Below are 13,810 nucleotides of genomic sequence, written 5' to 3' on the forward strand. Positions count from 1 at the left end.
GAGGTGTGGACCCATATAGACACTCTCTAGTGTTAATTTAACACTGGAGATTTTGCTGTGTACTTTCAAGAAGTTCTGTGTTTTTATTGTACTGCTTTTCCTAAGGCTTGTCCCCAACATATGCTCTCCATACAATAATAAAGCATAAAAATTAAATAAGATTAAAAAAATAATACTAAACTTTTTCACAACAATAAAAACTAAACTGAAATGAGAAAATCCACTCTGGAAACCAACTGACACTAGACTGAATAAAAAATAGTGGCTATTAAAAAAATAATTACAAAAAAAACCCTTTATTAAATCTAATACACACGTAATGTAGTGTAATGCACGTCAACTTTAATCACCCGTGGTATCTGAGAATGTCACTGTCCGCCCGCCCACGATTGAAATATCGCGAGATGATGTGCCGGAAGTTAACACCGCGTGGGTTTGTGTAACATGTTAGGAAATACATTCAATGCCCTTTATTGCGAAGGCAAAACTGCGTCTATGGCGGGATTGAAGGTAACGTCAGAGACCGTGGACAACAGAGTTTGTCTGGCAGGGTTTCAGCGTCGCAGCGATACTTGTGCTCCTGTTTGCTAGCTCGTTTTCTCTGCCTGAAAGTAATATTACTGTAAAACACTCCAGGTCGTCTCTTCTCGTTTTACTGCGTAAACACAGGCATGCAATGAATGAGTTGTTATTGGGTTTATTTGCATTTACTCTAAGAAAGCTAAACAAAGTATGCTGTTTAAGTTTTTTAATGCGTATCTTGCATCTACTACTGACAGGGACCAAACCTGACCTCAAAAAGTAAAACTTTTTTTTTTTTACTAATAATACTTTATTTTTTGTCCATTTGAAATGCATTTTCGTATTAAAACACACATGAGTGAGGTATGTGTTTGATACCACACATACTTTTATTTGTATTGTGTCTGTTTATTCAACCCCAGATTGTGTCATTGTAAACAGAGTGAGTAGTCATATTGAACTCTTAGCAGTCTGGTCACATGATGTTTATCACCCTCTGTTCAACAGAAAAAGTTAAAAGAAGCCGTGAAGGTCATCAGCTCAGGTAGCCTCCTGTTTGCTTCCTACCTCACTGTGACTGGAGATGAGCGTTTCTATGCCAACCAGCTGATGCCCCTGCTGCAGAGGATTGTGGGGCCTGAGACAGCCCATGTGCTGGCAGTGAAGATGATAGGTTTAGGTCTGGTACCTCTGAACCGTTACCAGGACCCTGTGTCATTGGTAAGCATGTCACAGGGCTGTCTCCTCAGTGGGTTGCATGCGCTTCTGGACTTCTCTAAGGGTTTGTTCTGTTTGTCTGCAGGAAGTTAACGTCCTTGGGTTAAAGTTCAAAAACCCGATTGGGATTGCGGCCGGCTTCGACAAGCACGGAGAAGCCGTTGATGGCTTGTACAAACTGGGCTTTGGCTTTGTTGAGGTGGGGACAGTTACTCCCAAACCTCAGGAGGGGAACCCGAAGCCACGTGTGTTTCGCCTCACTGCAGATAATGCAATAATCAACAGGTGAGGTTGGAAGTGCTGCACCACAGTTGGTGCTTTAAAAGGCCTGTTTTATGTCTTTAGGTTGACATACTTAGCTGAAAGTAAAAAGTGATTGCTCATGGTTCTGTGTGTGTTTTATGTCTAATAACCTTATCTTTAGTTGTAAATAGTCTGTAATCGACAGGATTTATGAAGGAGTTTTACAATTTTCACATTTTCTCATGGCTCTGCATTGTTGTATGTACTCTATAATCACTTCACTCCTTAAAATATTGGTCAGCAAATAAGGCCAGCATGGTGGCGCGATGGTTATTCTAAATCGCCCATAACTGCAAATGGTAGTCTGTCTCTTTGTGTTAGGCTTCTGACAGACTACCAGTCTGTCCAGGGTACACCCCGCCTTTTGCTCTATGGGAATTTGGATTGGCACCAGTCCCCCAACAATGCGGATTTGGATAGGTGGAAGAAAACGGCTGGATGAATATCTTTGTAGAACTGTTATGTTTGTTAAGTTCTATTTGTTGTCATTCCTGATGCCCTTTTGGCTGGATTGCTCTTGAAAAGGAGATTTTAAATCTCAGTGAGACTTAATAAATAAAGAATATATTAAATCTCTTTGCCGAACACTGATTGCAGCTTTTATCTTGTGACAGAAATGTCCTTTGTTGTTCAAAATGACAACATGTCGTTCATGAGCGATATGAGAGATCATTTGCAACTGTTTAAACACAGACAACACTGCCACTGAGGTTGTGGGCAGTATTCTCCTGAATGGTAGGTGTCGTAAATTGTCCAAAACCGCAGCATCAGTGTTGGTGTGTGACGTCACTTTTGGCGTGCGCCTACGACAATGATGACGACAACAGGTGTTGTGTTTTTGATGCTGTTTGTGGCCAGTCGTGTACCTCACCACAGCCATGTCGAAGACACGAGTGTATGCTCATGTTGGTTTTTACCGTCATGTCAGTGAGTTTCCCAAATTATTCAGAGGGCAATGATGCAACAGCTAGGAAAGAGAAAATCTTTTCTCTGCTTTTTTGACTTACATTAGTGCTGATGCTGAGGTTTTGTCTGTGTAGTGACACCTGTCATTCAGGACGATACAGCAGCAAGTATAGGACACTCAGCGCCAATATAAATAATATCACTGGCTTGTAAGTAACCTGTCGAATGCTTATGTAAATGCACATCACACTGACATCACAGGTGGGAAGTAACAAAGTGCAAATACTTAAGTAGAATTTTCAGGTACCTGTACTGTACTTGAGTATTTATTTTTCAGACAACTTACAGCTTATGTGTAATTTGAATCACATATTGGATCTGTATTTGATGTGTTTTGCAGTAATTTGGTGAATTAAAGGTCTGTGTTGGACTGGGCCACAGTGGTGCTCATGCTCACATTTAAGTTACATAGCAGAGATTAAATTGCATTTACAATGAGGATACTTACATTAATTCACTGAATGAATTAAGTGAAGAAAGTCTGTACTTTTGCCACATCTGCTGTTCATATCCTTTAGTGCTGCGGTCCCCAACCTTTTTTGCGCCACGGACCGGTTTATGCCCGACAATATTTTCACGGACCGGCCTTTAAGGTGTCTTGGATAAGTACAACAAAATAAAACTAGTACCAGTACTGAAAAAAAGAAGATTTATTCATAACACATGTGAAAAGACCCAGGAAAACAGAGTTAACAATAAAAACGATAACAAAATAACGCTGAAAACCGATAAAAACCCTGAAAACCATACATTTCACACCTGAGCCTCAACTCTCGCGGCCCGGTACCAAACGACTCACGGACCGGTACCGGTCCGAGGCCCGGGGGTTGAGGACCGCTGCTTTAGTGCATTTGCCAGCCTAATCCGGAAGCAGAGGATGTTTGCTTGTAGAAAATACTAGAAAGGTAGAATGATGTCAAAAAGTAAGCCAGATATTAGTTATACTGATACTTGCACTGGATGTTTGCAGGTCTGAGCATATACAACAAACAAGCATTAGTAATTCATCACTGGATTTTTTTTGCATTAAATTACATGTTTCTGAGATGATTATAGGTTTTTCTTACATAGGTAGAGATTTCATGCACTCATGATTTCACAAAGATGTTTAATATGATGTCGAAATGTCAAAGGTCAGCTTGACTGTCACATTATCATGTCTTGTACAAAATTACGTGCCATAACAAACCTATAGTTTTTTGACTGTATGTGACATTTGGTCAGTTAATTACATTCTTTACTAAACAGGGTGTGTGTGTGTGGACAGGCACGATCTGATATCCTCGTGTTGGTGTTGTTCCCAGATCATCATACTAAATGTTGTTCCAGGATCAACATTGCAAGTGACCAATCAGAATGTTGTGACGTCATACTTTTGCGACTTCGGGAAAAAACGGCATAAAACAAAAAACTGTACTTAAGCTGCGAGAAACCGCCTCTGTCCGCCGATCAACGGACCCTGACCCTAACCCTAACCGTAACCCTTTAATAAACAGTAAGCAGAATTGATATTGTCCTTGCAACATTGGAATTTCACAAATGCACGAATGGCTTGGCGCGCAAAAGAATAACGTCACAACAATGTGATTGGTCACTTGCAATGTTGAACCTGGAACAAGATTTTCATGATGGTCTGGGAACAACACCAACACGAGGATATCAGATCATCCGTGTGGACAGACATGATTTTAACCCTCTCCAGGCAGACGTTGCAGATTTGCAACAGTTAAGAACTAACAACCTGATTACCCCACATACATATTTTATGAGTTTCTTTTACTCAAAAGTACCACTGCAGGACTTGGTTGTGCATTAGCAACAAAAAACTTAATTTGGGCCTGAGAGGGTTAAGCTTCAGTTTGTCTGTTGGTACGTGCATAGAGTTTAAGCCAGTGTTTTAACAGGGTTTTTTTTTTACCCCCTCTGTATGTAGATATGGATTCAACAGCTGTGGTCTGGCAGAAGTACACACGAGGCTGAAGGCCAGAGAAGAAACACAGCAAGGGCGAAGTAAAGGTTAGCAGATTCTCTTTGTATTCTCTGAAGTACTGTAAATGTGGCACCAGAGATTACATGGTTCACTTTCATTTAGATCTTACATACTTTTGTTTTTTTTGGTGGCTTGTGATGTGGGATGTCAGCATTAAATTATGTATAAGGTTAAATATATTTTTAATGATCTTGACCTTTCCTCATCTTGTATTTTAATCACGCCTGCATACTTACTTAAATCTCATTTAGCACGTCAGCAGCTTGTGCCCCAGTTGAGTCATGTGCCTGATGATGCAACCTGTGTCTGTGTTTTCTGAACTTTCCTGTTTGTGTGTGTGTGCATGTTTGTTTATAGCTGGCCTTCCCCTCGGCATCAACCTGGGGAAGAACAAGCTGTCACAGGATGCGGGGACAGATTATCTGGAGGGCGTGAAAGTGCTGGGCCCGCTGGCCGACTACCTGGTGGTCAACGTTAGCAGCCCTAATACACCAGGTCTCCGGGATCTACAGGGCAAGGCTGAGCTTCGCCAGCTTCTGCACACAGTAGGACTACAGAAATGATAATTTAATTGCAAACACTGAGAAGCACAAACAAATCCTCACTGGCATATTGGTGCAGTGATTAATGGACGCATGCCATGTAATACAGTTTATAAGACAATAACATTTCTAAGAAGCAGTTCTAACAAGCCTGAAGTTGATAATTTGGTATGATCACCTCTATTCTTCAACATAACCTGTCTATCTTTACTAACCTGTAGACTACACTCTTGAAAAGTGACGATGAGGATGCTATTCAAGGCTGAAGTTATAATCCACAACCTCACTGCTAGATGCCACTAGGTCATATGTGCTGCTCTTTTAACGTAACAGTTTGTAGTTTTTTGTAACTTGAACACAATGCTTTGAATCTGACCTGTAGCCATGTGCTAATTTTGCCTTTGTGTACTGAAAAATGGTTTCAACAGTGATTTGTTCAGCTGATATTTGTATAATTGATAGTATTTCTCCCGTGTTGGTTTTGCTTTAACTTCTACAGCTTCCCCAGCTGTAGTATTCCCCCCCACACCCACCACCACCCTCCTCCACCCCCACCCCTCCAGTGAGAAGCAAATGTTGTTTTCCCTTGCAGCAAAAGGGGAAAAAAAGTCAAGGACAGGGTTAATGAATGTCACAGAACTGCGACATCTGTGATAAAAGCTTCATGCCCCATCAGCACCAAATTTGAGTACTCATTGGCTTCACTGGTTCAGATTGGGTAGTGATGGGTAATAATGGAATTTTAAAAAAGGCATTTTTATAAACTCCCCGTTAGGTTGACTGAAAACAATTAGAAAGGCATTCAAGTGGATTTGATGGGTATATGTTAGGTATTCAATGTAATAAAATCTGTAGCTCCAAAGTCTCTTTTCTGTACATCAGTTCTTGAACCATAGGCTGTATTTTTAGCCCTTCCTATTTCCAAGGCTTTAGATCTTATGCCACAGTAAACCATCTTTCTAACTAGTCTCTCTACCTCATCACCTGACACTTGCACTATCTGCTCAGGTGCAGAAGGAACGTGATGCCCTGCAGGAACAGCGTAAACCTCCCGTCCTGGTGAAGATTGCTCCTGACCTGACTGCCCAAGACAAACAAGACATTGCTGATGTCGTCACTGAGGTGGGAATCATTGTTATGTCTAAAGTAAAACATGCTTTATCTAAAAACTAAAAAAAACAAAACAGCCTTAACTCTGCGTAAAGCTTCACATGGCTCCCTTCCTCCTCTGTGCTCGGGTAACCTTGTCACTACTTCAGTAGGTTTTTGTGCTCATTGGAGCGGTGAGGAGTTGCACTTTAGTAAATGTGACATTGAGGACGGAACAGAAAGCGAATCACACTTTGTCTCTTTCTTTGTCACCGAGTATTTCACATCAGAGGTCACTCGCATACATACATCAGTTCTGCTGCTGTAGGTGCCGCCACCTGTGACACCTACTTTCTATCTCCGCTTATGCTCTGTGTTTCCAGCTGGGAGTGGATGGTTTAATGGTGTCTAACACCACTGTGTCAAGGCCAGAGACACTTCAGGACCCAAATAAGTCTGAGGTTGGAGGGCTGAGTGGAGAACCTCTCAGAGACCTCTCTACTACAACTGTCAGAGAGATGTACAACCTCACCAAAGGTACGGAGTTATGTCCATCTCCCTCAGTATTGACGGTGCATATAAAGTAAATTTCCTGTATGTTGTTATTATTGTAGGTAAAATACCAATTATTGGGATTGGCGGTGTTGCTAGTGGGCAGGATGCGATGGATAAGATCCGTGCTGGTGCATCATTGGTTCAGCTCTACACTGCTTTGACCTATCAGGGTCCACCTGTAGTGATAAAGATAAAGCGAGAACTGGAACAGCTTCTTAAGTGAGTATGAAAATAACCATTAAGGCCGAGTTCTCAAGTGAAAGGTTTAAGAATTTTTCTGGTGTTTTTAATAGTTTATTTTAAGAGTTGTTCTTGTTTAGGACACGTTTTTCTTAGAACTATTGGATGTTGTTCCTACTGTTTATAAATTTTAATTTTAGTGTAGGGACACAAGAATTGTGACTGTCTGGGCTGATATGCAAGCTTGTAGAAACAGAATAGAGGCTTCAAGTACAACTTCACTTAGTTTGAAGGTGAACATAGAAGGAAAAATAAAAAAGCTGAAGACGTTAAAGCTCCAGGAATGGTTGTAGTATGAAGAAACACAAACTTGTGTGTTCTGTATTTACACCAATGAAGATTGTATTCATACTATAAGTTTTGCTGAAGGTTTAAACTCTTTAGCCAATATCCATGTTGAAATAAGAGTTTGGCGATACTTTATCGTTCACTCCTCCCTGTGTGTTTTAAAACCTCTTCATCCCCCTTTTTTAAAGCCAGTGTAAAGGTGTGTTAACATGATAACAGACATACAGCAGCCAGTAGATGACATCTTTTTTTGCCCACTAACTACTCTACTATCGGTCAGCCAGGCTGATATGATATACCGATATTTAGCTGCTAGGTCGGAGGATCCTTATTTATATATGATTGTTTAAAGTCTGAGACAGCAGCAATCACCAGCCCCCAAAAACTTCCCTTTCATTGCATTTTCAGAAGAACTTTCATACATACATACAGCAACCATTTAAGCAGACTGTATCACTCCTCAGTTTAATCAGTACCTTTGTTGGCACACCTCAGCAAGGCATGAAACAGCTGTGCCTAAAATCTTATGTTATTACAGGATACAAATTTGGAGCACAGGCTTCCATCAGTTTATTCCGGTCCTTTTGCTTCTCAGGACAAATACTTATAACCTACGCTGCTGTGTCTGCTTCCACAGAGATCAGGGTTTCAGCAGTGTGTCCGAGGCAGTTGGAGCTGATCACAGGCAGAGCAGATGAGTCGACTCCTAAGCAGAGCCCACATCGGGAGATGGGGGATTGCTAACGTAGCCAGCCGTGGCTCCTGAACTGGGGTGAATCCGGAGTATTTATTATCCGCCCATCTTAATTTCCAGGGTGGAGTACACATTATGGTCTGAAATCACAGTAAAAACCAGTAAGTGAGTAATGATCAGTGTTTTATGTTGTCGTAAGTATTAAGAACCTGAGATCTGTACCTTGATTTAAGACATTTAGACTTTGTTACAGTGTAACAGCAGTTGGTGTTTCTCACATGCAGGCCTAAACCTTTCAAGCCCCACAACTGATTTTTAATGATGCAAACTTTTCTTCAGTGTGAAGAAAATCATTGTTTGTGATGCAGAGTATATGACCTTGAAACATATTTGTAATGGTATTGTGTGAAAATAAAATCAAAGACTTTAAAGGCTCAGATACCATCAAGTCATTTATTTTGTTGTGAAACATCACAGGAGCATCCTTGAAGGACTTGAACTGTTTCATGGTGGAGCTTCAAGTTACAAAGAAGAATGCCCTGAACCTGACAACATGCACCAAGTAAAACGGATAGTTTTGTTATTCATTTCCCTGCTCAGAGAATGTCGTGATTTTACTTCTAAGTGCAAAACTAAAATATTCAGTAACAAATGAGCCACAAAGGCCAGTATTCAGGAATTGCTGGGCTGATAAATTTTTAGAGCGCTTGTTTTGTTCTGGTGTATTCTGAATATGTGCTTTGAAACATTTGCAGGTGACGCATTAGAAAGATTCTAGACTTATTTCTGATTCAGTGTGTAAAACGTAACTTTTTCACTTCAAAGATCAAAACCCAATTTGTGTTCTGAAAGGTAACCACTACTGAAAGCCCATGTTTATCACTATCCAGAGGATCCAATAAGCTGAATGTGTTGACTTCTCATGCTAACAAAAATGAAGTTTTACGTCATCTTAGAATCTGTTTTCAGTGCTGTGATGCTCCTCAAAGAATAAACATCTTTCAGTTTCAGCCTGCCTTTAGCCGTCAAGTAGATTAAATACATTTTTGCATTTGGTCAGATCACTTGGTGCTAACGAAGATGTTGAAATGGAAATAAAAGAAACACGATTTTCCCCAAAAGTACATTCTGTGCTTACTGTGCTTATTTATTTCATTTTTATGTCAATTTAAGATCTCAATAGCTGTAGTGTGTGTGTGTGTGTGTGTGTGTGCGCGCGCGCGCGCATATGGTGGGGATTGGAACTGACTTAATAAATTGTTTTGGCATGTTTTATATAAATGTGGAGATATAAAGGTCTTAATAATGGAATAATTCATGTGGAGTAGAAAAAAATGAAGGTGCAGCAACAACATAAAAGGTTCACTCTAGGAGGAACTGTGCATATATGTTCTATTATAGATCCATACATGAAATATTTCTTGTGATTGAAGTAGTTTCAGACATGAAAGGACTCTGAGTTTTCTGTGTTCTTGACAGCAACGCATGAAGCCCTTAAGTCATGCTCCTCTCAGCTGGACTCCCACTCCTCTCTGTTCTATTAGCGGTGTTGCATCATGGCCTCCCATTGGTGTCGGCTGCTGCTTTTATAGTTATTATTGGATTTTCTCACTTATTGACACTTTGAGACGCCTTTCTATCCCGTCACAGTACTGCCTGTTAATCCCAGAATAGACGGCGGTCATTAGGTACAACCAGTGAAGCCAGAGTATCTGTGAGGATCAGCTGTGAGCTGCCAAGCGCCGCCTCCTTCCTTTCCTGAGGCTACTCTAGGTCCAGACTGGGTTTTATCCCATGTGTGGTGTTAGAGGGGCAGGAGAGGCGAATCCTAGCCTCCAGACAAGCAAAACTAAAACTGAGGGCCACTTACATGTACTCTTATAACTTTGATTGTAGCCAGGAGGCAGCACTTATCTGTCCCTGAGATGGTGTTTGTGCTGCGTTTTTTAAAATCTAAACACTAATAGGAAAGGCCAGGTACATCATCTTCAGCAAGGATTAACCAAATATTGTCTTTTGTAGATAGTGTTGTACACAAGGCCAATATGTGGATGTAGAGCAGAAGCATTTTTTTTTCTTCTACTCAATACTGCATGGATTGTACTATTCTCCGTGGAGGGCATGTCCTTGTAATAGGACAGCGAGAGAAAAAAGAAAATTGCTGAATGAAAAAACAGTCAATTAGCACAAAGCGCTCACTCAGTCTTAAAATCTGTCTGCAAAAATGTTTAAAGCTCTGCTAATGCGGTAGGAAGCGTGGAAGAAGAGTTCCAAGGTTTATCATTTAGTGAAATTTCAGGGTTGCAGCTTTTTTTCACTGGTGTAGAAAGCAAATCATTGTTTTTAAATGAAGTGCCTAAATGTCAGATAATTATGAAAAATGCCCCAGAGCACAAAGTAGTTTTCACAAATTGGCTGTTTTACATGATTTGATCAAACCCAAAAGCAGCTAGCTGTGTGTAAAATGGCTAAATGTCACACGAGAAAAAAATGTCATTACAAAAAATGTTTTATGAACTGTTAAACGAGTTGCCTGAAACTTTTGTACAGGTTTGAACGGTCCCCAAAGACGATGGTGCCGGCTTTTATCACTATTTCTCCAGCATCATTGTGAAGTTTTGGTAAATGTCTCAAGTGTAGTAAACATTCAACTTCTACACATCGGGCTGATTGTCATTAACATCTGTGTGCTCAGAGTTGCTCAGATCTGCTGTAATGCTTCGTTACATAGATTCAACAAGCTCCCTCAGAGATTTTGTTCCACACTGGTGTGACTGGATCACACAGTTGCTGCAGATCTGTTAGCGACATATCAGTGATACAAGTCTGCCATGGCATAACATCCCAAATTTGCTTTATTGGACTGAGATCTGGTGACTTTGGAGGTCATTTGAGTGAAGTGAACTCATAGTCATGTTAAAGAAACCAGTTTGAAGTGATTTGAGCTTGGTGACATGGTGTTTTACCCTTCTGGAAGTGGCCATCTGACGTTGAATACACATAAAGGAATAAACATGGTCAACAACAATACTCAGGTGGGCTGTGGCATTTGAAGAATGTGAAATTCAGGGTTTCAAAGTTTGCCAAGAAAATATCCTCCACATCATTACACCGCTACTGGCCTGAACTGCTTAATATGGGTGGATGGATCCATACTTTTGGGATGTTTACACCAAATTCTCATACTGCTATTCTGTGTGAACTGTAGCCTCATTTTCCTGTTCTTAGCTGACAGACGTGACACTTGGTGTGGTCACGTCCGCTCCTTTAGCCGGTCTGCTTTAAATGTGTATAGTACAAAGATCCACTGTGGGGTGTTGCAGTGTGATGTTATATCCAATGAATGCCAGGCCAAGTCACCAGAACACATTTTATTATTATTAATATTCATTTATTTATTTTTACATTTAGGATGATGCAATCATAAAGATAACATTCTGTAAATGGGGAGGTGAGGCATTTCATTGTTATGTGGCAAAGCAGAAGAAACGCTGTTTAAATTAGAGGGACTCAGAGAGGGGAAATGTAAGGACTGAAGGATTCAGTGTCTTCTGGGTCACTGGCCATCCACAAATGTTACAAAGATGATGTGATCACTCTGAAATCCACTGAGATTGCTTGAAAACAGCTTTTTCACAGATGATTTTCAGGCATCCTGATTTAGCCAAGCCACATCTGCGAGGACCCCCCCTCTCCAAGTCTACATGTTGATGTATGCATTTTAAGTCCAAATAGGATTTGCACCCGAAGGCGCTTCTTATGTAGCTACACGGTACCATAATGTTTGTGTTCTCATTGACCATATACAGTTCAGTGTGTGTGTGTAATTCGTATGTTAACATCATGTGAAGGTGTGCAACATCTCAATGATACACAGAACTGAAAGCAAGAGCAAGAGAGCACTTCTAGCATCAAGAATAACTCATTACACTTGACTGTGATTTTTACGATGGCCCCTAGAGACAAAGCACGTACAAACTCCAAAACACTTGCAAACTCCAAAACACATGCAAATTCCAAAACACTTGCAAACTAAAAAACACATGCAAACTCCAAAACACGTACAAACTCCAAAACACATGCAAAATCCAAAACACTTGCAAACTAAAAAACACATGCAAACTCCAAAACACGTACAAACTCCAAAACACTTGCAAAATCCAAAACACGTACAAACTCCAAAACACTTGCAAAATCCAAAACACAACGGAAGTGCTCCAATAATGGTATTTTTTCCTACATGCCGTTAAACAACTAAATGAAAATCTACGGTGGCCCCTAGAGACAAAGCACGTGCAAACCCCAAAACACTTGCAAACTCCAAAACACATGCAAAATCCAAAACACATGCAAACTCAAAAACACGTACAAACTAAAAAACACTTGCAAAATCCAAAACACTTGCAAACTCAAAAACACATGCAAATTCCAAAACACAACGGAAGTGCTCCAGGACGCTAGGGGCAGTGTTGAGCTTTTGTTACCTAGTAACTACACAAGCCAGGAAGTGCCAATGACCGGATTTGGGGTTTGCAGCCTTAAAGGCCGCATTTTAAGGCCGATTACGTCACAGCGACAAGAGAAGGCTTTCCCAATTCAAAGGCTGCTCGAAATGCGGCCCTCAAATGCGTCCATAATTTCCCTGAATTTTAAGGATGGGTCGGTGTAGCCTTCATGGCCCAACATATCCCAGACTTCATAGTGCGGTGGTGGTGTGGATAATTTTGCCGAAAAAAAACGGTGGAAGCGGAGCGGAGGAAGAGTAAACTTTCAGAAGTAAGTACTGAATATTACGTCACTTATTTATGCGCAAATATTTTTTTAATGAAGAACATTAAACCATTATTGTTGGCCACATGTCGGGAAAGTTATGTGACATTAGTGATGTCTGTACTTTCAGAATTAACTTGGTTTTAAAGCCTTTACTTTAAAAAATATATATATAGTCAACCTTAATCTTACAGAGATTGTGATGATTTTGTGGATAATTAAAGTCAGTCATATATCCACAAACACAACAAGCTGAAAGTCAGTGATGCTGCCCGGTTTGCAGTCCTGAATATCACAGCACAAGGAGGATTCACTGCACTGTTAATGTTAGCTATGTTATATTGCTGCCTCTGTTCGGTGATGTCGAGCCAAACGGACTTTAACGTGTATTTGAACGAGCTGACGGTTCACTTGTTAAGCTGAAAGAAAGATGCTTTAATCGCAGGAGTCACACATGTGTCCACTGTACCATCTGGGAACTCCTCTTGTTTCGTAATAACACAAACACTAAATCCTCCTTCTTTTGTGCTGTTTTGTAGCAGTGTATACACCTGAGACTTTCACCTGTCTGTCTGTCCTGCACTCGCTCTCTGTTTCTTTCTCTCTGATTGTGGAATAAAAGTATGAACATGTATTTATAAGTTACACTTGTGTTTGAATCCTGCAGCTTATCACACATTTGATTTCCATGTGTGACAACTGCAAGTGTCCAGAGTGAGGACAGACTGAGGGACACACTGCTGCATATCATCTGTGAGGCTTTGCACCCCTGATGATCCACCAGGACAAACTCAGCAGTGTGTGAGGAAGAGGAGGAGGAAGAGCCAGCAGCAGCTGACAGATGGAGAGAATAGACAGACTGTTCACTGTTTGTGAAGGACTGCTAGAAAAGTGTAAAATAACTAATTGTCTGTCCTGAATCAGTCTTATTAGGTAATGTTCAAATAATATTATCATTCCAGTGTTTTCAGTGTGGGAGAAAGTACTCAGGGCCTTCAAGTTACACACTATGAAAGGCAGCAACAAGTGTAATATTCAGAAACCTAAAGTATGTATCAGCAGCAGAATGGAGCTAAAAATAAATGTTTGTTCCAGTTCTATGAAGCTTTGAGTATTTTGGATCAGTAGCACTGC

General features: G+C 40.6%; 1 protein-coding gene across 1 annotated transcript; it reads left to right on the forward strand.

Annotated features, from left to right (window-relative positions):
• The first annotated feature begins 380 nt into the window (after positions 1–380).
• Positions 381–8,343, forward strand: dhodh (dihydroorotate dehydrogenase). Its single transcript, XM_040011292.1, has 9 exons — positions 381–510; positions 1,030–1,242; positions 1,325–1,524; positions 4,442–4,524; positions 4,856–5,043; positions 6,049–6,162; positions 6,513–6,666; positions 6,744–6,903; positions 7,850–8,343. Exons 1-9 carry the CDS (start codon positions 445–447, stop codon positions 7,908–7,910), a joined length of 1,239 nt encoding a protein of 412 aa, XP_039867226.1. The 5' UTR covers positions 381–444; the 3' UTR covers positions 7,911–8,343.
• Positions 8,344–13,810: the final 5,467 nt, after the last annotated feature.

The sequence above is a fragment of the Simochromis diagramma genome, unplaced genomic scaffold, assembly GCF_900408965.1.
Source record: "Simochromis diagramma unplaced genomic scaffold, fSimDia1.1 OVJJ01000603.1, whole genome shotgun sequence".
NCBI classification, from domain to species: domain Eukaryota; kingdom Metazoa; phylum Chordata; class Actinopteri; order Cichliformes; family Cichlidae; genus Simochromis; species Simochromis diagramma.